Source organism: Hemiscyllium ocellatum, chromosome 1, assembly GCF_020745735.1.
Source record: "Hemiscyllium ocellatum isolate sHemOce1 chromosome 1, sHemOce1.pat.X.cur, whole genome shotgun sequence".
Taxonomy (NCBI): domain Eukaryota; kingdom Metazoa; phylum Chordata; class Chondrichthyes; order Orectolobiformes; family Hemiscylliidae; genus Hemiscyllium; species Hemiscyllium ocellatum.
The window spans coordinates 62,777,451-62,803,180 of record NC_083401.1 but is presented as its reverse complement, the minus strand read 5'-3'; the positions used below and the strand labels follow the sequence as shown (position 1 = coordinate 62,803,180).

Sequence of the window (25,730 nt, the reverse complement as noted above, 5' to 3'; positions counted from 1 at the left end):
TCTGTGACCTGCTTTTGTCACAATATACATGTGGCTGGCTTAATTCAGTTTTTGGTCAATGATCTTGATGGCACCTGATTCAAACATAATAGAATCATAGAGTTATACAGCTCAGGAACAGACCCTTTAGTCCAACACGTCTGCACCAACTGGATGTCCGAAACCGATCTAGTCCCATTTGCTGGCATTTGCCCTACTTCTCTCTCAACTCTCTATTTTCATTCATCTATTCAGATGATTTCTTAATGTTGTTTTTATACCAGCCTTCACCTCTTCCTCTGGCAGATCATTCCATACATGTGCCACCCTTTGAGTGAAAAGGTTGCCCCTCAGGTCCCTTTTAAATCTTTCCCTTCCCACTCTAGTTTTAGACTCCATACTCTATTACTACCATTTTTAGTTTACCACCCCTCCTGGGTTTGTATCATTGGCAAGTTTTAAAACTATTGTACTATATATTCCAATATCCAAGTCATTTAAGCAGTGGTCCTAAGTGAGCACCACTTTTACCATATTGAGAAGCAACCATTCACTGTGATTCATGGTTTTAATATCCTTAATCCAATTTTGTTATTCAAGTTGATGCTAATCTTTGCATTCCATGATGGTTTTATGTAGAACTTTGTCAAACATTTTCTTAAAATCTATGTAGTAAAAAGTGAGGTCTGCAGATGCTGGAGATCAGAGCTGAAAATGTGTTGCTGGTTAAAGCGCAGCAGGTCAGGCAGCATCCAAGGAACAGGAAATTCGACGTTTCGGGCAAAAGCCTGATGAAGGGCTTTTGCCCGAAACGTTGAATATCCTGTTCCTTGGATGCTGCCTGACCTGCTGCGCTTTAACCAGCAACACATTTTCAGCTTAAAATCTATGTAGTCAATATTCATTGCATTACTTTCATGAACTTCTGTTCCCTCATTTTAAAAATTCAATTTGATTAATCAAGAACGATTTGCCTTTTTCAAATTTGTTTGCTGTCCTTAAGGAATCAAACTCTGTACTCAAAGTGCTTGTTGAATTTGTTTCTTTGCATTATTATTTTTAAAACTTTGCATTCTACTGGTCACCCTCTAGTTTATTAGAAATATCATTACACCCTTTTTTTTGGAATAAAGGTGGAACTTTTGCCATTATTGAAATCTCTTGTACCACTCTACATGTACTTTTGTATTCATGGTATTACAACACGGGTAAACCCTCTGCTTAATTTAAACCAGCACCACAGAAAAGATCATGCAGCAATCTGTGAAAATTAGAGAGACCAAGAGCTATTTAAATTAAAAAAAACTTTAGTTCTTAACGTGTAACAGAATAATTAACTACCAACTATTTACAATTCCTTGTAACCAATATTTTACTTTCCACTTCTATAATACTAGTCCGATGAAACCCCGAGAAGATTTACCAAAAAATTCAAATTTCAAAACCAGCCAACTATCAAATCTTCTGTAGATTTGCTCTCCAGGTTAGTGTTGATTTTTTTTCTCTCTGTGCAAACTCTTTCTCTAGACAGTTCTCACTAGCAGCCTACATCTGTTGGTCTTTTGACAGTTCTCTCCCAACTGTTCAATTTTATTGGTCCTATCTTGCCAGAGCTTTGGATTTTGTCATTGGCTTTTAATATTGTCAATATACTACATTGATTGGAGTTTGGTTTTCTTTGGGGTATCACTTAAGTTGATTTGGCCTAATTAAATTTGTTTTTGTCTGGTGACCAACTACCCTAGCTGCTGGACCACTTTACCTTAGTCAGAACACTTGGTGCGGTCAGGTAGTTCTGCTAGCTTTTAACTCTCTTTAAAGGTTCAGGACATCCACATCTTCATAACAGTGGGAGGTGGATGTCCCTGTCCAGGCCAGAATTTATTGCCCTGAAGGCAATGGTGAGATATTTTCTAGAACTGCTAGTGTCAGTACAGTGTTGGTGCACCCTCCATGCCTTAAAAGAGGAAATTCCAGGATTCTGACCCAGCAAAGAAATAGACTTCTACATCCTGAACTTTGTTCTTCTAGATGGTAGAAATCATGGGTTTGAAAAGTGATCTCAGTAGCCTTGGTAAGTTGTTGCAGTGCATCTTGTAGGTGGTGTGCATTGCTGCCATTGAGTGTTGATAGTGGAGAGAGAGAGGGAATATTGAACATGTTAGATGGGGTGTCATTCAAGCAACTGCTTTCTCCTGGACGGTGTCCACCTTTTTTATGTAGTGTTGGAGCAGCACACATGCAGGAAATATTCCATCACACTCCTGACTTGTGCATTATAGTTAATGGGCAGGCTTTGAGAAGGCAGGTAGTCAATTATTTGCTGCAGAATTTCCAGCCTGTGACCTGCTTTTATAGCCAAAGTATTTATATAGATAGACCAGTTCAGTTTCTGGGTCAAGGGTAATCCTCAGAATGCTGATTATAGTGGAGTGTTGAGTGATGATAATGCCATTGAATGTGAAGAGCGTGATTGTTAGATTCCGTCTTGTTAGAGTTGATTATTGCTTGGCACGTGTATAAAACAATGTTACTGCCCATCTATAAGATTGAGAGTGGAAAGTCATGCCTCACAAATTTGTTCGGGTTCTTCAATGAAGTAACCAGGAAGGCTGACGAGGGCAGGGTGGTAGATGTAATCTATATAGATTTCAGTAAGGCCTTTGATAGGGTTCCAAATGCCAGGCTGCTCTAGAAGGTTAAATTACATGGCATTCAGGGTGAGCTCGCAAGTTGGATACACAGTTGGCTTGGTTGTAGGAAGCAGAGGGTAATAGTGGAAGGATACCTGTTGGACTGGAGGCCTGTGGCAAACAGAGTGCCTCACTGGGCCCATTACTGTGTGGTATCAGTGATTTGCATTGAATGTACAATGATGATTAGCAAGTTTGTTGACACTAAAATGGGTGGTATCGTGGACAGTGAGGAAACAGAAATTTCAACAGGACCTTGATCAACTGGGGAAGTGGGCCGTGAAATGGCAAATGGAGTTTAGAACATAGAATAATACAGTGCAGAACAGGCCCTTCGGCCCTCTTCTTGTGCCAACTTGTGAACTATTCTCAGCTCGTCCCCCTACACTATCCCAAAATCATCCATGTGCTGATTTAAGGACTGTTTAAATCTCCCTAATGTGGCTGAGTTGACTACATTAGCAGGTAGAGCATTCCATGCCCTTGCCACTCTCTGCGTAAAGAACCTGCCTCTGACATCTGTCTTGAATCTATCACACCTCAATTTGTAGTTATGCCCTCTCGTACAAGCTGACATCATCATCCTAGGAAAAAGTCTTTCGCTGTTTACCCTATCTCATCCTCTGATCATCTTGTATGTCTCTATCAAATCCCCTCTTAGCTGCCTTCTTGCCAATGAGAGTTCTAAGTCTCTCAACCTTTCCTCCTAAGACCTTCCGTCCAGCCCAGCAACATCGTGGTAAATCTCCTCTGCACCTTTTCCAATGCTTCCACATCCTTCCCAAGATATGGCAACCAGAACTGTACACAATATTCCAAGTGTGGCCACACCAGCGTTTTGTATAGTTGAGCATGATATAGCATCTCCAGAACTCAATCCCTCTACGAATGAAACCTAACACACGGTGTGCCTTCTTAACAGCACTAGCCACCGGAGTCTAGTATATGGACTCAGAGATCCCTCTGCACATCCACACTCCCAAAAATCTTTCCATCGACCCAGTACTCTGTCTTCCTGTTATTCTTGTTAAAGTGCATCACCTCACGTTTAGCTGCATTGAACTCCATTTGTCACCTCTCAGTCCAATTCTGCATTTTATCCAAGTCCCTCTGCAACCTGTAACATTCTTCCACACTGCCCACTATTCCACCAACTTTAGTGTCATCTGCAAATTTACTAATCTATCCATCTATGCCTGCGTCTAAGTCATTTATAAAAACGGCAAACAGCAATGGTCCCAAAACAGATCCTTGTGGCACACCACTAGTGATCAGACTCCAGGCTGAATATTTTCCGTCAACCACCACTTGCTGCCTTCTGTCAGAAAGCCAGTTTCTAATCCAAACTGCTAAATCACTCTCAATTCCATGCCTCTGCATTTTCTCCAGCAGCCTACCATGTGAAACCTTATCAAAGGCTTTACTGAAGTCCATATATACCCCGTCAACTGCCCTACCCTCCTCTACATGCTTGGTCACCTTCTCAGAAAACTCTGAGGTTTGTGAGACCCGACCTGCCCAGCCCTTGATGAAACTGTGTTGACTATCTGAAATCAAATTGTTGCTTGCTAGATGATTATAAATCTTACCTCTTCTAATCCTTTCCTACAACAGAAGTAAGGCTCATCGGTCAATAATTACTTGGATCATATCTACTGCCCTTCTTGAACAAGGGAACAACATTTCCAATCCTCCAGTCCTCTGGTACTAAATCTGTAGACAATGACGACTGAAATATCAAAGTCAAGGGCTCTGCTATCTCCTCCCTAGCTTCCCAGAGAATCCTCGGATACATCCCATCCGGCCCAGGGGACTTGTCTACTTTAACACCTTGTAGAATTGATAACATCCGTTTATAACTAACCTCGATCCTTTCTAGCCTAATATCTTATACCTCATTCTTCTCCTCTACAATATTCTCCTTTTTCCTGAGTGAAAACCAATGAGAAATATTCGTTTAGTACCTCTCCGATCTCCACAGGGTTCACACTCAACTTCCCACTTCTGTCTTTGGCCGTATTCCTACCCTAATCATCCTTTTATTCCTCACATTCCTATAGAAAGCTTTAGGGTTCTCCTTTATTCCATTTGCTAAAGACTGCTCATGTCCTCTCTTTACTCTTCTTAACTCTCTCTTTAAATGCTTCCTAGCTGATCTGTAACTCTCCATCACCTCATCTGTACCATCTTGCCTCATCAACATATAAGCCTCTTTCTTCTTCTTCTTCACAAGAGATGCAATTTCTGTAGTAAACCACAGTTCCCTTACCTTTATCACTTCCTCCCTGCCTGACAGGGAAATACCTATCAAAGACACACAATATCTGTTCCTTAAACCAGCTCCACATTTCCATTGTCTGCATCCCCTGCATTTTGCTACCCCATTCTATGCATCTTAATTCTTGCCTAATTGCATTATAATTGCCCTTGCCCCATCGATAACTCTTGACCTGTGGCATGTACACATTTCCGTCGCTAAACTAAACTTAACTGAATTATGGTCACTCTCTCAAGTGTTCACCTACAGCTAAATCAAACACCTGGCCTGGTTCATTGCCAAGCACCAGATTGAGTAGTAGCCTCCCCTCTTGTCAGCCCTTCGACATATAGTGACAAAAACTGATCCATCTGACATACTAGAGTTATAGTATTTCCAGTCAATGTTGGGGAAGTTAAAGTCCCCCATAATGACTACCCTGTTCCTTTCACTCCTACCCAGAATAATTTTGCTAATCCTCTCTTCCACCTCCCTGGAACTCTGCAGAGGCCTATTAAAAAAAAACCTCCAAACAGTGTGACCTCTCCTCTCCTGTTTCTAACCTCAGCCCACACTACCTCAGTATACGAGACCTTATGGAAAGTTCTTTCAACCACAGTAACACTATCCTTGACTAACAAGGCCACGCCTCCCCCTCTTTTACTGCCTTGCCTGTTCTTAAAGAAAGATCTAAACCCTGGAACCTAAAACATCCAATCCTCACCCTGCTGTATCCGTGTTTCCGAAAGTGCAGTCACAGATAGGGTAGTGAACATGTTTTTTGGCACACTGGCCTTTAGTAGTCAGGGCATTGAGTGTAGAAGTTGGGATGTTATGTTGCAGTTGTACAGGATGTTGGTGAGGTCGTACTTGGAGTATTATGTTCAATTTTGGTCACCTTGTTATAGGAAGGATGTTATTAAATTGGAAAGAGTGCAGAAGAAGTTTACCAGGATGTTGCCCAGGCTTGACAGTCTGAGTTATCGGGAGAGGTTGGTCAAGTTACAACTTTTTCCTTTAAAGATAGGAAACTGAAGGTTGGGGGGTGGATAGTAGAGAGGTCTTATAGAAGTGTATAAAATCATGAGAGGCATGGATTGGATGAATGCATTTGGAGTCTTTTTTTCCTGGTTTGGGAAGCGAGGACTAGAGGACATCAGTTCAAGGTTCGAGGGGAAAGAATAAAAGGGAACCTTATGGGCAACGTATTTTTACACAGAGGTGGTACGCCCATGGAATGAGCTGCCAGCAGAAGTGGCTGAGGAAGGTGCATTGACAACATTTAAAAGGAATTTGGACAAATACATGGATAGAAAATGTTTAGATGGATATGTTCTGGGAAATGTGGTTAGTGTGGATGGACATTTTGATCAGCATGGACCAGTTTGGGCCAGAAGGCCTGTCTCCGTGCTGTAGGACTCTGACACCAGCATTGAAATCCTGCACTTGTGATGACTGATCTCCATCTACCACAACCATCATCTTTTATGCTGGGTATGAATTCAACCAGCAAAGAGTTTTCCTCTTGAGTCATAAACGTCAAAATAAGAGTAGGCAGTTCAGCCCTCTGAGCGTGCTCTGCTATTCCATCTGATCTTGGCTGATCACCCAATTCAGTACCCTGTTCCCATTCTCTCCCCTAAGCATTATTTTAATTTTGACTGCTTTCTGTGGCAGAGAATTTCACAGGCTCACCACCCTATGGATGAAGAAATTTCTCCTCATCTCAGCCCTAAATGGCCTTCTCCATATATTTAGACTGTGACCCCTGGTTTAGGACTCACCAGTCATTGAAAGCATCCTTCCTGCATTTACCCAGTCTAGTTTTGTTGAACTTCTAAGAGGCCCCTTACTCTCGTAAACCCCAGTGAATGTAGTCCTAACAGATTCAAACTTCCTCTTCATAAGTCTGCCATTGTAGAATCCGGTTCACCGCATTCCCTCTAAGCCAGACCATTATTTTTCAAATAAGGAAACCAAAACTGCAGACAATACTCTTGGTGGCCTCACCAAGCCCTGTATAACTGCAGCAAGATGTCTCTGCTCCTGCATTTTACTCCTGCAATGAAGCCAACATATCATTTGCTATCTTCACCAGCTGCTGCACCTATATGCTTACTACCAGTGACTGGTGTATGAGGACACCTAGGTCTCACTGCATCTCCCCCATCTTCAATCTACCACCATTCAGATAATGGCAATACATAATATAGATAATAATAATATCCAAATTATACTTAATCTGCCATGTATTTGCCCTTTCCCTCAACTTGACCTTTACAAACTCCTCTGTAAACCTTCCCCCAGCTGTAAGAATATCTACTTACCATCGTTCTCTTATCTGTCACTAAACCAATATTATATCCAGGTTGCTACTTTCCCTTTTACATAACGACCTATAATTTTCCTCAAGTCTGTGGCACTGCCACAGAAAATGTTCGAGAATGTTTTTAAGAAGCAGGTAAATATATTTCTTAGGGCTAAAGGGTTCAGAGAGTATAGGACAAAAGTGGGAACAGAGTACAGAGTTAGATGATCAGCCATGCTGTTATTAAATAGTGAGACAGGCATGAAGGGCTGCATAGCCTACTCCTATTCACATTTTCTATGTTTCTATGTATCAAATGCCTTCAAGAAATCCATGATCAGTGAGTCCCCAATTTACAAACATGCAACTTGCAAACACAATCCCACACAGAGGTCTAATTTTAAAGATCCAATATATAAACATTTCCTGAACTTACAAATGACTATATTGGCCAGCATTGGGTTTTGACTTGAATGCAAGTTGACTTGTGCACGGATTCAGGGGAACCCGTTCGCAACCTGGGGGCTGCCTTTCTACTACAGAGCCTTCATGTTACCTCTTTTCAGAAAAATCTCCGATAATTTCCCCTTAGAAATCCATGCTGACTCTTCCTAATCAACCCAACTTTTTCCTTGTGCCTGCTAATTCTAGCCAGAATAAGTGTTTCTAGAAGTTTCTCCACCACTGAAGTTAAATTGACTGTTTTAATTATAGACCATTCATTTAACATCTCAGCCATGCCCCCAACTCCATGTAAATCCCAATTTAGTTTTTTAATCAGCACTACTCACCCATAAACACTTGTTTATTATCTTGTCTGTTACAATTTAAACTAGTTGCAGACTAATCTGACCAGAATATTATGAGTGAATTTGACCAGGTGTCCCACAATACCAAAGCAGTCAAATCAATATGAACACAGGCTGGTACCAAAGCAAAATAATCCCAATTTATTAGGAATAAAATTACAATAATCTTTAATAGTTATCATACTACCCCGAAGTCTATTTAGCCCTTTAAGGTTACAACATTTCCTGAGTCTCTTGTAATTTTATGCAATTGCTCTTTCTGTGGCTCGGTCCCTGGGTGTGTGTGAAGTTGCTTTCTTCCTCTCTCTCTTTCTGGATGGTCAGTTGGTCTCTGCCATCTGCCTTCTGAGGAGACCACCATAGTCTCAAATGATTCCAAGAATGGTTCCGAGAGAGGGATCTGCAGGTGAACTCTGTTTTCATATCTTTTAGATGGTTTTGTGGAACTTTCTATAGTTCTGGCCAATTATATAGATGCACTTAATAGTTTGAAACATGAGTAAACATTTAGATGGTATACTACTGATTCCTGCCCACCTTCTGAGGACCCCTTCGCCCACCTCCAACACACTGCATCCACCTGGACACCCCGCGCTGGCCTATTATCTGCCCTTGACCTCTTCATTTCCAACTGCCGCCGAGACACTAACCGCCTCAACCTGTCTACCACCCTCCCCCCACTCCAACCTCTCACCCTCACAACACGCAGCCCTCCAATCCCTCTGCTCCAATCCCAACCTTACCATTAAGCCAGCGGATAAAGGGGGCGCAGTCATAGTCTGGTGCACTGATCTCTACACCGCTGAAGCCAAACGCCAATTCGAGGACACCTCTTCCTACTGCCCCCTCGACCATGACCCCATCACCAAACCATCATCTCCCAAACCATACAGAACCTCATCACCTCAGGAGATCTCCCACCCACAGCTTCCAAACTCATAGTCCGGGAACCCCGCACTGCACGGTTCTACCTCCTTCCCAAGATCCACAAGCCTGACCACCCTGGCCCACCCATTGTCTCAGCATACTCCTGCCCCGCTGAACTCATCTCTACCTACCTCGATACTGTCCTATCCCCCCAGTCCAGGAACTCCCCACATACGTTCGAGACACCATTCACGCCCTTCACCTCCTCCAAGACTTCCGTTTCCCCAGCCCCCAATGCCTCATCTTCACCATGGATATCCAATCCCTCTATACCTCCATCCGCCATGACCAGGGCCTCCAAGCCCTCCGTTTGTTCCTCTCCAGACGTCCCCAACAGTACCCTTCCACCGACACTCTCATTCGTTTGGCCGAACTGGTCCGCACCCTTAAAAAATTTCTCCTTTGAATCCTCCCACTTCCTCCAGACCAAAGGGGTAGCCATGGGCACACATATGGGCCCCAGCTATGCCTGTCCCTTTGTTGGCTACGTAGAACAGTCCATCTTCCGTAGTTACACCGGCACCACTCCCCACCTCTTCCTCCGCTACATTGATGACTGCATTGGCGCCACCTCGTGCTCCCGCGAGGAGGTTGAGCAATTCATCAACTTCGCCAACACATTCCACCCTGACCTTAAATTTACCTGGACCATCTCTGACACCTCCCTCCCCTTCGTGGACCTCTCCATCTCCATTAATGACGACCGACTTGGCACTGACATTTTTTACAAACCCACCGACTCCCACAACTACCTGGATTACACCTCTTCCCACCCTATCTCTTGCAAAAATGCCATTCCGTTTTCCCAATTCCTCTGCCTCCGCCGTATCTGCTCCCAGGAGGACCAGCTCCACCATAGAACACACCAGATGGCCTCCTTCTTTAGGGACCGCAATTTCCCTTCCCACCTGGTTAAAGATGCCCTCCAACGCATCTCGTCCACATCCCGCACCTCCGCCATCAGACCTCATCCCTCCAACCGTAACAAGAATAGAACGCCCCTGGTGCTCACCTTCCACCCTACAAGCCTTTGCATAAACCAAATCATCTGCCGACATTTCCGCCACCTCCAAAAAGACTCCACCACCAGGGATATATTTCCCTCCCCATCCCTTTCCGCCTTCCGCAAAGACTGTTCCCTCCATGACTACCTGGTCAGGTCCACGCCCCCCCCCCCCCTTCAACCCACCCTCCCTGCCCTGCGGAGCGCTTTAGGGAACAGCTCCAGGACACCCGCACCAATCAACCACACCGCCCCATGGCCCAACATTTCAACTCCCCCTCCCACTCTGCCGAGGACATGGAGGTCCTGGGCCTCCTTCACCACTGTTCCCTCACCACCAGATGCCTGGAGGAAGAACGCCTCATCTTCCGCCTCGGAACACTTCAACCCCAGGGCATCAATGTGGACTTCAACAGCTTCCTCATTTCCCCTTCCCCCACCTCACCCTAGTTCCAAACTTCCAGCTTAGCACTGTCACCATGACTTGTCCAGACTTGTCCGACCTGTCTAGCCCCTTTTCCACCTATCCACTCCACCCTCTCCTCCCTGACCTATCACCTTCATCCCCTCCCCCACTCACCCATTGTACTGTATGCTACTCTCTCCTCACCCACTCCCTCCTCTAGCTTATCTCTCCACACTTCAGGCTCACTGCCTTTATTCCTGATGAAGGGCTTTTGCCCGAAACTTAGATTTCGCTGCTCGTTGGATGCTGCCTGAACTGCTGTGCTCTTCCAGCACCACTGGTCCAGATAATGTTACTTATTGTCTAACAAGACCTGGTCCCTTTCTGTCTGGGCAAACCTTTAAGTGAATAAGTTGTTGGGGGTGTCTGTGCAGAATATCTGTTGTCTTTTACATTGTACTACTATCATTAGCACCTGGCTGATGTCTTTGCAGTGTGTGGATTTTGTGATTTCAGAGTTTACTTGAAATGCTTGGAACATTGGCCTTGCGATTGGGCCAAATTCTAATGAACAATGGAAGGCTTTGGGACTCCTTTTTATTAGCTGCTAGCCTTTTCTCCATTTCTTTGTTTCTCTTATAGAGTCATAGTGATGTATGGCACGGACACATACCTTCTGGTTCAATGCTGACCAGACATCCAAAATAAACCTAGTTCCATTTGCCAGCATATGACCCATCTCTCTCAACTCTTCCTATTCATGTACCCATCCAGATGCCTTTTTATAATGTTGTAATTGTACTAGCCTCCACCATTTCCTCTGGTGACTCATTTCATCCACGTACCACTCTCTGTGTGTAAAGACTGCCCCATAGGTCACTCTTAAATCTTTCCCCTCTCACCTTAAATCTATGCCCTCGAGTTTGGACTCCCATCCTGGGGAAAAGACCTTAGCTACTCATCGTATCCATGCCCCTCATGATTTTAAAAACTTCTATACAGTCACTCCTCAGCCTCCAAAGCTTCAGGGAAAATAGCCCCAGCCTACTTAGCTTTTCCGTATAGCTCAGACCCTCAAACCTGGTAGTATCCTTGTAAATCCTGTAGAGAATGGGGATAAAAGGGTCCTTCTCAGGCTGGCAGCTTCTAGTAACTCCTATACTTAATGCACTGACCTTATTTGCTTTGTCATCTCCTCTCCTAAACTTTCAGTAATTTTGTTGGTTCTCAATTGTATTTCTTGTCTTAACACCTGTCATAAGCATACTTTATTCTGTCTAATATCAATTTCTACCTTTTTTCATTCAGGGAACGCTGGATTTGTTTGTTTTGCCTTCCCATTTGAGAGAATATACTTTGAAGTGAATATTCACCCCATCTGTCACCTTTACCATTTCTGTTTCTGATTCTATTTTCTCTCATTACTTTCCTTGATAAACGTTGATGCATAATACTCATTCAGGATGAAGGATCTATGCCCGAAATGTCCATTTTCCTGCTGCCTAACCTGCTGTGCTCTTCCAGCACCACATTCTCGACTCAGTACTGTAGCCTTGCTTTGCAACTCTTAGCATATTTCTTCCTCTTTCCTCCCTGGAAAAATAGTAAGAAAAGACAATAAACATTTCTATAGACATATGAAAAGGATAAGCTCAGCAAATGTGATGTCGAGACTAGTGAATTGATCATTGGAAGCCAGGAAATGGCTAGTTTTCTCACATGCTCATTTTCTTCCTCTTTCTCTTTCTGGTTTTGAAAATTTTTCAAACCTTTTGTCTGCTAGTAATCCTTATACCATTGTGCATCTTTTACTTTAAGACAATTCTTAATGTCCTGGGATACTTCATTCTTTTTTTAATAGGATGTACTTTTGTTTAGAGTATCAAGAAACATTGTGAAAATAATGGAAACTGAGGCATAAGGAGGGAGGAATTTAAAACAATCATAATTACTAAAGAGAAGCTACAATGAATGCTAATGGAACTACAGACTGACAAATCCCTTTGACATGATAGCCTGCATCCTAAAGTTTTAAAATATGTGGCTACAGGAACAGTGGATATATTGGTTGTGTATCTTCTAAAATTCCCTAGACTCTGAAAAGGTTGCAGTGCTTGGAAAACTAGAAATGTTGCACCTCTTTTCAAGACAGTGGGAAACAGAAAGTAGGAAGCTATATAGATCAGTTGTACTGACCATCACTTGGCAAAACTGTAATACATTAGTAAGGAAGAAATAGTGGGACATTTATAAAATCATAACAAAGTCAGAGTGAACATGTTTCATGGAAGAGAAATTATATTTAACAAATTCATCAAAGTTGTCTGAGAATGTAACAGAGTTGATAAAGGGGAACCAGTAGATGTAGTGTAGTGTGTTTGAATTTCCAAGCAGCATTCAAAAAGGTACCACACACAACATGTGAGCAGGATACAAAGAGTCTGCAAAAGGTCTTTGGTTTAAGTGGGACCGCAGTAGCGTAGTAGTAATGTCACTATGAGTCATCACCAGGCTTATGTTCTGAGGACATAGCTTGAATCCCACTATGACAGATGGTGACCAATACACAAAGTAATTACAAAGCCTTGATGATAGCCTTTGTTTCAGTGGGATGGAGTACAAAAGTAGAGTATCATACCGGTGCTACTGAGCCTGAAGTACTGTGAACTGTCTTAATCTACTTACTTGAGGAAATAGTCAGAGGAGGTTCACCAGGCTAAGATGAAAGGGATTGTGTTTTGATGAAAGATTAAGCGAGGGTCTATAAGCAAGTTGAAAAGAATGAGAGTGATTTTATTTGAATATGCAAAATTCTAAAGGGTTTTGATAGGGTAGCTGAGACAATGTTGCCTTTCGTGGAGGAACTGTGTGGGCACAATTTAAAAATAAGGGCTATCACATTTAAGACAAACAAGGAGGAATTTCCTCTCTGATCACAGGTAGTGTTTGACAGGAGAGTCGACTTTTTGAGAATAAGCTCTCCATCAGGAATGGAGGGGTGGCCCGAGGAGGTTGGGACATGAGGGGGGTGGGAAGGTAGCTGTGAATGCGATAAGTAGATGAAGATGGGGGTGAAGGTGATAGGTCGGAGAGGAGGCTGGAGCGGATAGGGGGCAATGGAAGATGGACTGCATTCCTCACTTTCTCCTGAGGACATCAAAGGGGATTGATGAGGGCACAGCGTTAGACATGATCCATATGGACTTCAGTAAGGCGTTTGACACATTCCCCATAGGAGATTGGTTAGCAAGGTTAGATCTCATGGAATACAGGGAAAACTAGCCATTTGGATTCAGAATTGGCTCAAATGTAGAAAGAGGGTGGTGGTGGAGGGTTGGTTTTCAGACCAGAGGCCTGTGACCAGTGGAGTGCCACAAGGATACCTGCTGAGTCCACTACATTTTGGCATTTAAATAAATTATTTAGATGTGAGCATAACAGGTATAGTTACTAAGTTTGTAGATGACCCCAAAACTGGAGGTGTAGTGGACTGTGAAGAAGGTTACCTCAGATTACAATGGGCTGAGAAGTGGCAGATGGGTTTGTGTTTAGATAAATGCAAGGTGTTGCATTTTTGGAAAGCAAATCTTAGCAGGACATATACACTTAATGGTAAGGTCCTAGGGAGTGTTGTTGAACAAGAGACCTTGGAGTGCAGGTTCATAGCTCCTTGAAAGTAGAGTCGCAGGTAGATAGGATAGTGAAGGTGGCGTTTGATATGCTTTCCTTTATTGGCCAGAGTATTGAGTACAGGAGTTGGGAGGTCATGTTGTGGCCATACAGGACATTAATTAGGTCACTTTTGGAATGTTGTGTGCAATTATGTTCTCCTCCCTATCGGAAGGGTGTTGTAAAACATGAAAGGGTTCAGAAAAGATTTACAAGGATGTTGCCAGGTTTGGAGGACTTCAGCTATCTGGAAAGGTTGCATAGGCTGTGGCTGTTTTCCCTGGAGCGTCAGAGCATGAGGGGTGACCTTGTAGATGTTTATAAAATTATGAAGGGCATGGATAGGATAAATAGGTAAGGTCTTTTCCCTGTGTTGGGTGCGTCCAGAACTAGAGGGCATAGGTTTAGTATGAGAGGGGTAAGATATAAAAGGGACCAGATTGGGTTGGGATATCTGGTCGACATGGACGAGTTGGACCGAAGGGCCTGTTTCTGTGCTGTATATCTCTATGACTCTTTGACCAGTTCAGCCATTCGAATGAGAGCGTCAGTGGAAGAGTACTGGCTAGGTCGGTGGGAGAGGAAGAAATGGACGGCTTGGAGGTTTTTGTCATGGCGGATAGGTGTGAATAGTTCATCAACTTCACAAACACCAACCACCCTGCCCTCAAGCTCACCTGGACCATCTTGGACACCTCGCTCCCCTTCAATCTCCAGAGACCGACTCAACACGGACATTTACTTCGCATCCACAGCTACTTGATTTACACCTCCTCCCATCCTGCCTTCTATATAAAAAAAAGCTATCCCTTATTCCCAATTTCTCCGCCTCCACCGCATCTGCTCCTAGGAGGACCAATTCCACCATGGAACATCCCAGATGGCTGCCTCCTTCAAAGACTGCAATTTCCTCCCTATGTGGTCGACGCCCTCTAGTGTATCTCCTCCACTTCTCACACCTTTGCCCTTGAACCCCACCCCTCCAATTGCAACAAGGAGAGAAACCCTCTGGTCCTCACCTTCCACCCCACCAACTTCAGGATACAACGCATCATCCTCTGCCATTTCCGTCACCTACAGACCCCACTACCAGGGATACATTTCACTCCTCCACCCCTATCTACGTTCTGGAGAGACCATCCCCTCAGCGACTCCCTTGTTAGGTTCACACCCCAAAACAACCCACCCCCCGTTCCTCGCACTTTCCCCTGCTGCTGCAACAAATGCCAAACCTGCACCGACATCTGCCCCCTCACCTCCGTCCAAGGCCCCAAAGGATCCTTCCACATCCCTCAGAGATTTACCTGTACTTCCACAAAGTCATCTACTATATCCTTTGCTCTCAATGTGATCTCCTCTATATTGGAAACAGGATGCCAACTTGTGGAACATTTCAGAGAACATCGCTGGGACACACGCACTAAACAACCCTACCGCCTGTGGCAAACACTTCAACCCCAATCTCCCACTCCGCCAAGGATATGCAAGTCCCGGGCCTCCTCTATCGCCAAGCTCTAGCCACTTGACACTTAGAGGAAGAATGCCTCATCTTCTACCTTGCAGCCTTCCAACCATACTGGATCAATGTGGATTTCACCAGTTTCCCCATTTTCCTCCCCCCACCTTATCCCAGATCCAACTTTCGATCTCTGCACTGTCCTACCTGTCCATCTTCCATCCTATTTACCCACTCCACCCTTCTCTCCAACCTATCACCTTCAACCCCCCCCCCCCCCCCCCCCCCCCCCCAGCTTCATCTACTTATCGCATTCACAGCTACCTTTCTCCCCCACCGCCACCCATTTATCTCTCAGCCCCTTGGTCCACCCCGCCATTCCTGATGAAGAGCTTATGCTTGAAATGTTGACTCTCCTACTTCTCGGAAGTGCCACTCTCTTCGACTCTGATCTCCAGCATCTGCAGTCCTCACTTTCTCCTAGTTAGTTTTTGACATTCTGTTCTGCAGAAAGCACTGATACCTGAGTCACAGAATATATTCAAGGCTGAGTTAATGATTTTTGACTGAGAAAGGAATCAAGAGTTTTGGGGTGCAAAGGGAAAAGGTAAGAATGGATTGTAGCATTCTCTCCACAATCAGCCATGATCTTATTGAATTGTGGAACAGGTTTAATGGTTCAAAGTTTGTGAGAAGATTTGTAGCTTGGGTGCTCGTACAAGTTTAATGGTCCACATAGTCTTCTCCTGCTCTGGTCGTTTAATGATGGAGAAGCCTGGTATGGAGCATAAGTACCAGAATAGAGCATTTTGGTAGTGACCTGTTTTGCTTTTGCGAATTCTCAATCAAATTAAAATAGAGTTCATGACTTTTTTTTATTAAACATTTGATTTATCCATCCTTGGAAGGATAACAATAATTGTGCAGGGTACTAGACTTCATTCTGTGGGTTCTGTACAGAGAATAAGAGGAGTCATGTGTGTGTTTTTTTTTTCCTTTTTTCTCCAGATTCAACAGTAGAAAATGGTTACATGTCCCACAAATGTAATACTGAAGTGGCTTGAACATCTGAATAGTTCCTGGGCCTTGGAAGACAGTGAATCTACAGCAACAAGGGAAGGTGCTTCTGCATTGTATGAAAAGTTGCTCCATAACAAAGAAGTGGTAGGGATATCCCAACAGGCCCAACATTTGATTGATCCTCGGTTGCCAGATTTTGAACATGAGTCTTCAGCTGTGGAAGAACGTGAGCAGTATCTCTCTGCACTACTCAACAGTCAACAGAATTTGGCCAAAACAGTCTTTGGAAATTCACCTTTTGCTGTCGCCTTACACATGCGATTACTGACTCTTCAAAGAATATTTTATGCACTTTCTAACAAATATCACGATAGGTTCAGACCGGAGCGTCAAGTACAAAGGCAGAGTTCTGACACCAGATTAGATCCAGGAGATGTGTTGGTCAGGAATACAAGAACAAAAACGGGTACTGATGTTTTAATTGAGATGGGAGTTAAGACTGGCCTAAGCCTACTGTTTGCACTAATTCAACAAAATTGGCAACAGTCAAAGTTAGATCCAAGTTTGAGCCTGTGTAATGATGTTTTGTGCACAGCCTGCACAATTATCAATTCTCTACCTCCACTTTCTCTAGCAAATGAAAGTAAAATCCCACAGGTAGGTTTGGACTGCCTCACACAAGTTACGACATTTTTAAAGAAGATGACCATGCCCAGTTCTGGTGCTGACTGTCAAGGTCGAAGATTGGCTTCAGAGCTACTCCTTGGTCTTGCAGTTCAGCGTGGATCTTTGAAGTTTCTACTTGAATGGATTGAAGTGGCATTGGCTGCTTCAGCAGCTGCTGCTAATGCATCAGAAAAGGAAGGAATGATTGGATATGATTGTTTTATAAAATCACTGGAGCAACTGAAGCATTGTTCGGTGAGTGATTTATTTATCCAAGATAGACTTTGTTTCTGTATATGGAAGGTTGCTTAGCAAGTAAACACTTAATTTGCTATTTTGATGTTCTGATTTCCTTTTACTTCATTATAAAATGATCACCAAAAATTGCACCAGAAACAAATTAAAATCTAATCACATTGTACTGGTACCTCTTCTCCTTTGTAGTTCTGTTCTTCTATATACTACTTAAACTGGGAATTTTAAAAATAGAAAGTCACTTAAGTAATTTATTTGAGCTGCAGAGAAGATTCTTGCACAGATTCATCTTAAATTAACAAATTAAAGAATTTGAAGAACTGAGTCCAAGCTACTGCTTATAATGTACGTCTGTTTTTCCATTTAAAAAACAAGTTATCCAATCACTTGAATGAAGCGAATATACATCTTGTTAGTCAAAACAAAGGAAATCATCATATTTGAATTGTGACTTTGTTTTAATACAATAATACATTCATCAAATCTGCTTGCTGGGATTAGCCATAGATATTTCTTTTCACATTCTAAGCAACGGAAGAGAGGGTGAAATGGAAAGGAGACATATTTTCTCATTTTTCTGTTTTTACTATTCACCTGGTCTGCTTTTCATTCTTTTCACAATGTTTTCCATCTTTCTTTTAGTACTCCCTTCCCCACTGAATGTAAATGTTATGCTTTCACTAGGGAAAATGTGGCTTATTCTATTTTTATGCTTTTTTAAAGAGTAAAATCACATGTACTAAACTGTCATTGCTAATTCAGGTTGTAAAAGAAGTAGTTTGACTTTACCCACTTCATTTGTTTACTTCTGTTCACTACTCTTCTAAGGAAAAAAAAATACTTAGGACCAAACATGCTGATTATTTGATGTGTTTTAACTCCTAGAATGCATATGTGGATAATCTACAGAATCAAGAGCTCAAGAAGACCCCAGATGGGATGTGTTCTCTTTCCAATGCAGCAATTTGTCTTTTTGAAGAGGTTTGTCATTTCTTTTTGTGTTTAATTTATATATTGGCAACATAATCTAAAATTGATGCATGTTGTCCCCATCATTTGTTTCGTGATATTCATTTAACATGGGTAATTTTAATTGTCAGTAGTTTTATGTTTTTTGATGGCTCAGAGTTCTAGAACAGTTACAGCACAAAGGGAGACCATTTACAACAATGTCACAAACACTACAATTAGCATTCCTAGGTATGTCCTGTCCCACCAGAAAAACAGACCCACCAGAGCTGATGACACAATTGTATGCATACAGAAAGGAAGTGCCCTAGGTGTCATTAGTATTGATTCTAGACCTATGAAGTCTCACAGAATGATGTCAAACATAGGCAAAGAAACTTCCTCCTGATTACTACTTTCTACCCTGGACAACACCCAATTTTGTGCTGATAGCTAGCAAATAACAAAAATACCACACAAGCGCCACTTTTAAATCCTTACATTCTGCAATGCAGTCTGAATCTTAATCTTAACACAAATAAATTTTACCTCGTCATGCCATTGCTTCAGAAGAAAAGGTTGATTAAAAGGCAAAAAATAGAGCATGAGAGTAAACTAACCAGATTTTTCTGACTTTTGTCTAAAATGCATGTCCTGTAGATGTTGACCCATCCACCAGTTTCTTTAAATTTCAGCCATGATATATATTTGAAGATTTGAGATGGAAATCTTGAAATCTAGATAATTATGCAACAATAATTGTTATTGAAAAAAATAGTGGGAATCTTATCACATGACAGGCAAAATGTAATGGAAACTAGTACCTTTGGAGGAAGTGTCTTAAGTGTGGCAGTGCAAAGTGAGAAGATTGATACAGTGAGAGCTCTTTCATCCCCCAAATTCTGTGGTAGCCTTCAGTGTCTGATTAATTAGTTCAAGGTACAGTCCATTGTGTACTTGCATTTACTGAGAACTCATTGGCTGAATTTATTCATTCCTAGGTAGTCTATTTTACCCTTCCAAGTCTGTTCACTAACCATTGCTTTTGACTATCAATAATTTTCAAAACATTAATTAAATTTCAAAGTAGTCAAATAATTTAATACTTTCAGGCATTTGTGGCAAAATTTTAATTCTGGAGTTGTCAAAAGGCCACAAATAAACAAAACTACAAGTTTGAGCTTCACATACAAGTTTAGTAACTTCCGCAAGACATATGAAGATTGGAGCAGGGTCAGACTGTTTGGCCCTTTAGATTTTGTTTGTGACTCAGTGTGATCTCTCTTGATCTTCTGCTTCAACTCAAATTTTTATGCCTCTTCCCCATATCATTTAATTTCTTGAGAAACCAAAATCTTGGTCACAGCTTTGAAGAAATTAAGCTCAAACATGAGCAAAGTTCCATGGTAGAGAATTCCATAAGTTCAGAAACTTCTGATTGAAGCCAATAATCTTTTCAATTCTAAGTAATCAACCTCAATCCATAAAGCTTTCCTCCTTGTAAATTCCACGATCAGGAGAAATAACCTCTGCTTAACCTGTTAAGGTCCTTCAGAAATTTTAAAATTAATCCCAGAATGTGGGCATCACTGACTATCTGAATGTTTAGTGATCATCTGTGACTGCACTTGAGAAAGTGGTCATGAGCTGCTGCTTTGAATCACTGTAATCTATACTGTAGGTTCAAGCTCAGTGCTGTTAAGGAGGAAGTTCCTGGATTTTGACCCAGCCAAAGTGACAGAACAGAGATATAGTTCTAAGTCAGGATAATGTGTGGGTTGGAGGAGAAATGACAGGTGATGGTGCCATGCACCTACTGCTCTTATCCTTCTAGGTGATAGAGGTTGCAGATTTGAAAGTGTTGCCAAAGAAGCCTTGTTGAATTGTTGCAGTGCATCATGTAGATGGTACACATTGTTGCCATTATGAGCCAGTACTGGAGAGAGTGAATATTGAAGTTGTTATTGATGTAAATTGTAAAAGGTGGAGTACCTAGCACCAAACCTTGCAGGACTCCATTCATCACGTCCTGCCAATTACAGAAAACTTGCTATGCATATCTGTTTTCTTTATCTAGACTAATATGTTATGCTCTACAGCATGAGCTTTTATTTTCAACAGTTATGTTTGTTGTGACATCTTATCAAATGCCTCCTGGAAAACCAAGTACAGTACATTTACTGGCTCCTTTTGATCAACAGTCCATGTTACTTCTTCAAATAAGTCTATTTAATAAATTAAATATGGTTTCTCGGTCATGAAACCAGACTGTGTCTTCCCAAATACATTGTTTTTGAAGTGTGCAGCTATAATGTATTTCATGATTGATTCTAATACTTTCCTTGCAATAAATGTCAAGCTAACTGGCCTATAGTTTCTGTTTTTATGACCCTTCTTGAATAGGAGGGTTATATTTGCTGCTGATGGAACCTTTCTTGACCTAGCAAATTTAAAGTTAACATTAACAATGACCCTAGGATGAAGAAATAAATGATACAAGCATGGATTCAGGAAATCACAAAATTAAAAATTGCTGGATAAATTCAGGTCTGGCAGCATCTGTGGAAAGAAAGCTGAAAATGTGTTGCTGGTTAAAGCACAGCAGGCCAGGCAGCATCCAAGGAACAGGAAATTCGACGTTTCGGGCCAGAGCCCTTCATCAGGAATGAAGGGCTCTGGCCCGAAACGTCGAATTTCCTGTTCCTTGGATGCTGCCTGACCTGCTGTGCTTTAACCAGCAACACATTTTCAGCTCTGATCTCCAGCATCTGCAGACCTCACTTTTTACTGTGGAAAGAAAGCAGAGTTAGCGTTTTGAGTCCAGTGATCCTTCTTCAGGATGGGTCCCTAGGATAAAGTCCATCTGAACCAGAGTCTTGTCAGCGCACAGCTCCATCAGTTTGCTTCCCTCGTTACTAATCTTGTAAAACTTCTCTTTCCCTTCTACCTCCTGATTGGCGGTTAGTACTGACATTTTTTTTGTATCCTCCATCATGAAGACATAAGTGAAATACTTACTAATTTAATTTGCTATTTACTTATTATCTAATAACTTGCCATTCTCTCTCTCTTTGAAGGACCAGCACTCCCATTTACTACTTTTATTTTAGGTACCTGTAAAGATTCTTGTTAATATTTATTTTTAGATTTCTAGCTAACTTTTCCTCACACTTGAATTTGTTCATTCTGATTAACCTTTTTAGTCATCCTGTGCTGTTTTTATATTCTGATTAGTCACCTGACCTGCCACTCACCTGGTCCAACTGTTTAAGAAAGGTGGTAAATCAAGCCAGGAAACTATAGACCAGTGAGCATGACCTCGGTGGTGGGCAAGTTGTTGGAGGGAATCCTGAGGGACAGGATGCACATGTATTTGGAAAGGCAAGGACTAATTAGGGATAGTCAACATGGCTTTGTGCGTGGGAAATTGTGTCTCACAAACCTGATTACATTTTTGAGGAAGTAACAAAGAGGATTGATGAGCACAGAGTGGTAGATGTGATCCAAATGGACTTCTGTAAGACGTTTGACAAGGTTCCCATGGGAGACTGGTTAGCAAGGTTAGATCTCACAGAATACAGGGAGAACTAGCCATTTGGATACAGTACTGGCTCAAAGGTAGAAGACCGAGGATGGTGGTGGAGGGTGGTTTTTCAGACTGGAGGCCTGTTACCAGTGGAGTGCCGCAAGGATCAGTGCTGGGTCCTCTACTTTTTGTCATTTACATAAATGATTTGGATGCGAGCTTAAGAGGTACAGTTAGTAAGCTTGCCGATGATACCAAAATTGGAGATGTAATGGACAGCGAAGAGGTTACCTCAGATTACAACAGGATCTTGGCCAGATGGGCCAGTGGGCTAACAAGTGGCAGATGGAGTTTAATTCAGATAAATGCGATGTGCTGCATTTTGGGAAAGCAAATCTTAGCAGGACTTATACACTTAATGGTAAGGTCCTAGGGAGCGTTGCTGAACAAAGAGACCTGGGAGTGCAGGTTCATAGCTCCTTGAAAGTGGAGTCACAGGTAGATAGGATAGTGAAGAAGGTGTTTGATATGCTTTCCTTTATTGGTCAGAGTATTGATCTTATAGAGGTTTATAAAATCCTGAGGGACATGGTTAGATTAAATAGACAAGGTCTCTGTTCTCTAGGGTGGGGAAGTCCAGAACTAAAGGGCATAGATTTAGGGTGAGAGGGAAAAGATTTAAAAGAGAGACTTAAGGGACATCTTTTTCATGCAGAAAGTGGTGAGCGTGTGGATTGGGCTGCCAGAGGAAGTGGTGGAGGCTAGCAACATTTAAAAGGCATCTGGATGGGTATATGATTGGAAAGGCTTGAAGGAATATGGGCCGGGTGCTGGTGGGTGGGACTAGATTGGGGTGGAATATCTGTTTGGCATGGACAAGTTGGCCCTTAGCAATAAATACCAAAATTTCATTTACTTTTCTTGTTAACTGCTGCATTCATATTTTCTGCAACTCATCCATGAGGATACCCAGATCCCTCTGCAGCAAAGCACTCTGAAGTTTTTCAACATTTAAATAAGTGTTTTTTCTACCAGAATGGATAATGTCACACTCATCCATACTAAACTTCATCAGCAAAATTTTTGCCTTTTCACCTAACCTATTAATCTGTCCAGTCACAGTGGGGTATGTGGATAAGTACCCCAAGATCTCTGCTTTGCTGAGCTTCCTAGTGTCTTGCCATTCATTGAGTACACCCGTGCCTTGTTACTTTTTCCAAAGTGAGTCACAAAGCATTAGTATATTTATAAGGAGGACTTCTGAAGTCAAGATTCAGTGCTCCATACAAGGTAATTAAAAATGTCAGTAAGTGAATTATCTGGTTGCCACTACAGATCACAGGAAAAATCAGCTGTGCACATTAACACATTGAAATGATACTGCATAGCTATCAAGCTAAGAAGCAGTTACCACAATGTGAATTCTATATCAAGTTTGAAAAGGAGTAGAATTGGTCTAAGACTAAAACTTAAATAAAGACAACTATGTAGAAATTAAAGCTGAACTAACCAAGTGACTTGGTAGATTAAACTAAGGAATGGATTAGGAGACAGTGGCAGATATTTAAGGGGCCATTTCTGAACACACAAGTGATTATATTCCTCATATCAAGGAAAATGTTATAGAAATAAGAGAAAACGTCAACCTAAGGAAGAAGAGAGAGAGTCATAGAGATGTACAGCATGGAAACAGACCCTTCGGTCCAACCCATCCATGCCAACCAGATATCCCAACGCACTCTAGTCCCACCTGCCAGCACCCGGCCCATATCCCTCCAGACCCTTTCTATTCATATACCCATCCAAATGCCTCTTAAATGTTGCAATTGTACCAGCCTCCACCACATCATCTGGCAGCTCATTCCATACACGTACCACCCTCTGTGTGAAAAAGTTGCCTCGTAGGTCTCTTTTTATATCTTTCCCCTCTCACCCTAAACCTATACCTTCTAGTTCTGGACTCCCCGACCCCAGGGAAAAGACTTTCCCTATTTACCCTATCCATGCCCTTGATAATTTTGTAAACCTCTATAAGGTCACCCCTCAGCCTCCGACATGAACATCCTGCCCCTCAGGATTCTCTCCAACAACTTGCCCACCACTGATGTCGGGCTCATCGCTGTATAGTTCCCTGGCTAGTCCTTAACAATTTTCTTAAATAGTGGCACCACATTAGTCAACCTCCAGTGTTCTGGCATCTCACCTGTGACTATCGATGATACAAATATCTCAGCAAGAGACCCTGCAATCAGTTCCCTAGCTTTCCACAAAGTTCTAGAGTTCACCAATTCAGGTCCTGGGGATCCATCCACTTTTATGCGTTTCAGCATAGAATCCAGCATTTCCTCCTCTGTAATATGGTCATTATTTCCCCACATTCTTTATTTTCCATGTACATTTCCACAGTAAATACACCTGCAAAATACTAATTTAATATCTCCCCCATCTACTGTGTCTCCACACAAAGGTCATCTTGCTGATCTTTAAGGGGCTCTAATGTCACCATAGTTACCCTTTTGTCCTTAATATATTTGTAAAAATCCTTTGGATTCTCCTTACCCTATTTGCCAAAACTATCTCCTGTCCCCTTTTTGCTCTGCTGATTTCCCTCTCAGGTATACTCTACTGCCTTTATACTCTTCTCAGGATTCACTCGATCTATCCATATGCTTCCTCCTTTTTCTTAACCAAACCCTTAATTTCTCTCATCATACAGCATTCCCTATACCTACCAGCCTTTCCTTTCACCCTAACAGGAATATACGGTCTCTGGACCCTGGTTATTGCATTTCTGAAGGCTTTCCATTTTCTAGCCGTCCCTTTACCTGCAAACATCTGCCCCCAATCAGCTTTTGAAAGTTCTTGCCTGATACCATCAAAATTAGCCTTCCTGCAATTTAGAACTTCAACTTTTAGATCTGGTCTATCCTCTTCCATCACTATTTTAAAACTAATAGAATTATGGTCTCAGGCCCCAAAGTGCTCCCCCACTGACACCCCAGTCACCTGCCCTGCCTAATTTCCCAAGAGTAGGTCAAGTTTTGCACCTTCTCTAGTAGGTACATCCATTTACTGAATCAGAATTTTTTCTTGTACACACTTAACAAATTCCTTTCCGTCTAAACACTTAACACTATGGCAGTCCCAGTCTGTGTTTGGAAAGATAAAATTGCCTATTCTCTCCACCCTATCATTCTTACACGTAACTGAAATAATTGACCAGGAGAGACATACAAAAGATATTTCCTTGTGTGGGGCTTCCTAAAACAAGAGCAATCCTACATCGTTTTAGCATTATGTGTAGCAGATTTAAATCTGAAATGAGAAATTACTTCTCAAGGGATTCTGAATCTGTGGAATTCACTACTCAAGTGTGTGTGAATGATGGGACATATAACGAGGAGATAAACTTTTAAAAATAGTTGAAGGGTTACGGGGAGTTGAGGCCATAATGAGGGGCTGAATTGCCTATGCTTGCTCTCATTTTTATGTTCTCATGTAATAGGCAATTAAGAAAGCATACAAGACACTTGCCTATATCAGTCGTTTCAGATTACATGGTGGTTATGTTGGAGGTGTTCAGAACTCTGGTTAGGCTACAGCTGGAATACTGTGTACAGTTATGGTTGCCTGTGTACTTGTACAGTGTGATTGCACTGGAAGGGATGCAGCGAATATTTACCAGGATGTTGCTTTGGCAGAATAATTTTATCTATGAAGGGAGGCTGGAAGGCTCTGATTGTTTTCTTTCAAGCAGAGAAAGCTGATGGGGGACTTGATTGAGAAGCATCTACAAGATGAATAGGAA

The 25,730-nt window shown here is 42.2% G+C and overlaps 1 protein-coding gene across 2 annotated transcripts in view; it reads left to right on the top strand.

Moving 5' to 3' along the window:
- LOC132806698 (probable E3 ubiquitin-protein ligase HERC1) overlaps window positions 1-25,730 on the top strand; it is a 343,050-nt gene that overhangs the window by 11,693 nt on the left and 305,627 nt on the right. For both annotated transcript variants that reach the window (XM_060821274.1, XM_060821268.1), the window contains exons 2-3: window positions 16,516-17,448; window positions 18,334-18,429. In XM_060821274.1, coding sequence (XP_060677257.1) covers window positions 16,531-17,448; window positions 18,334-18,429 — 1,014 coding nt within the window. In that variant the 5' untranslated portion in view covers window positions 16,516-16,530. The remainder of the gene's footprint in view (window positions 1-16,515; window positions 17,449-18,333; window positions 18,430-25,730) is intronic.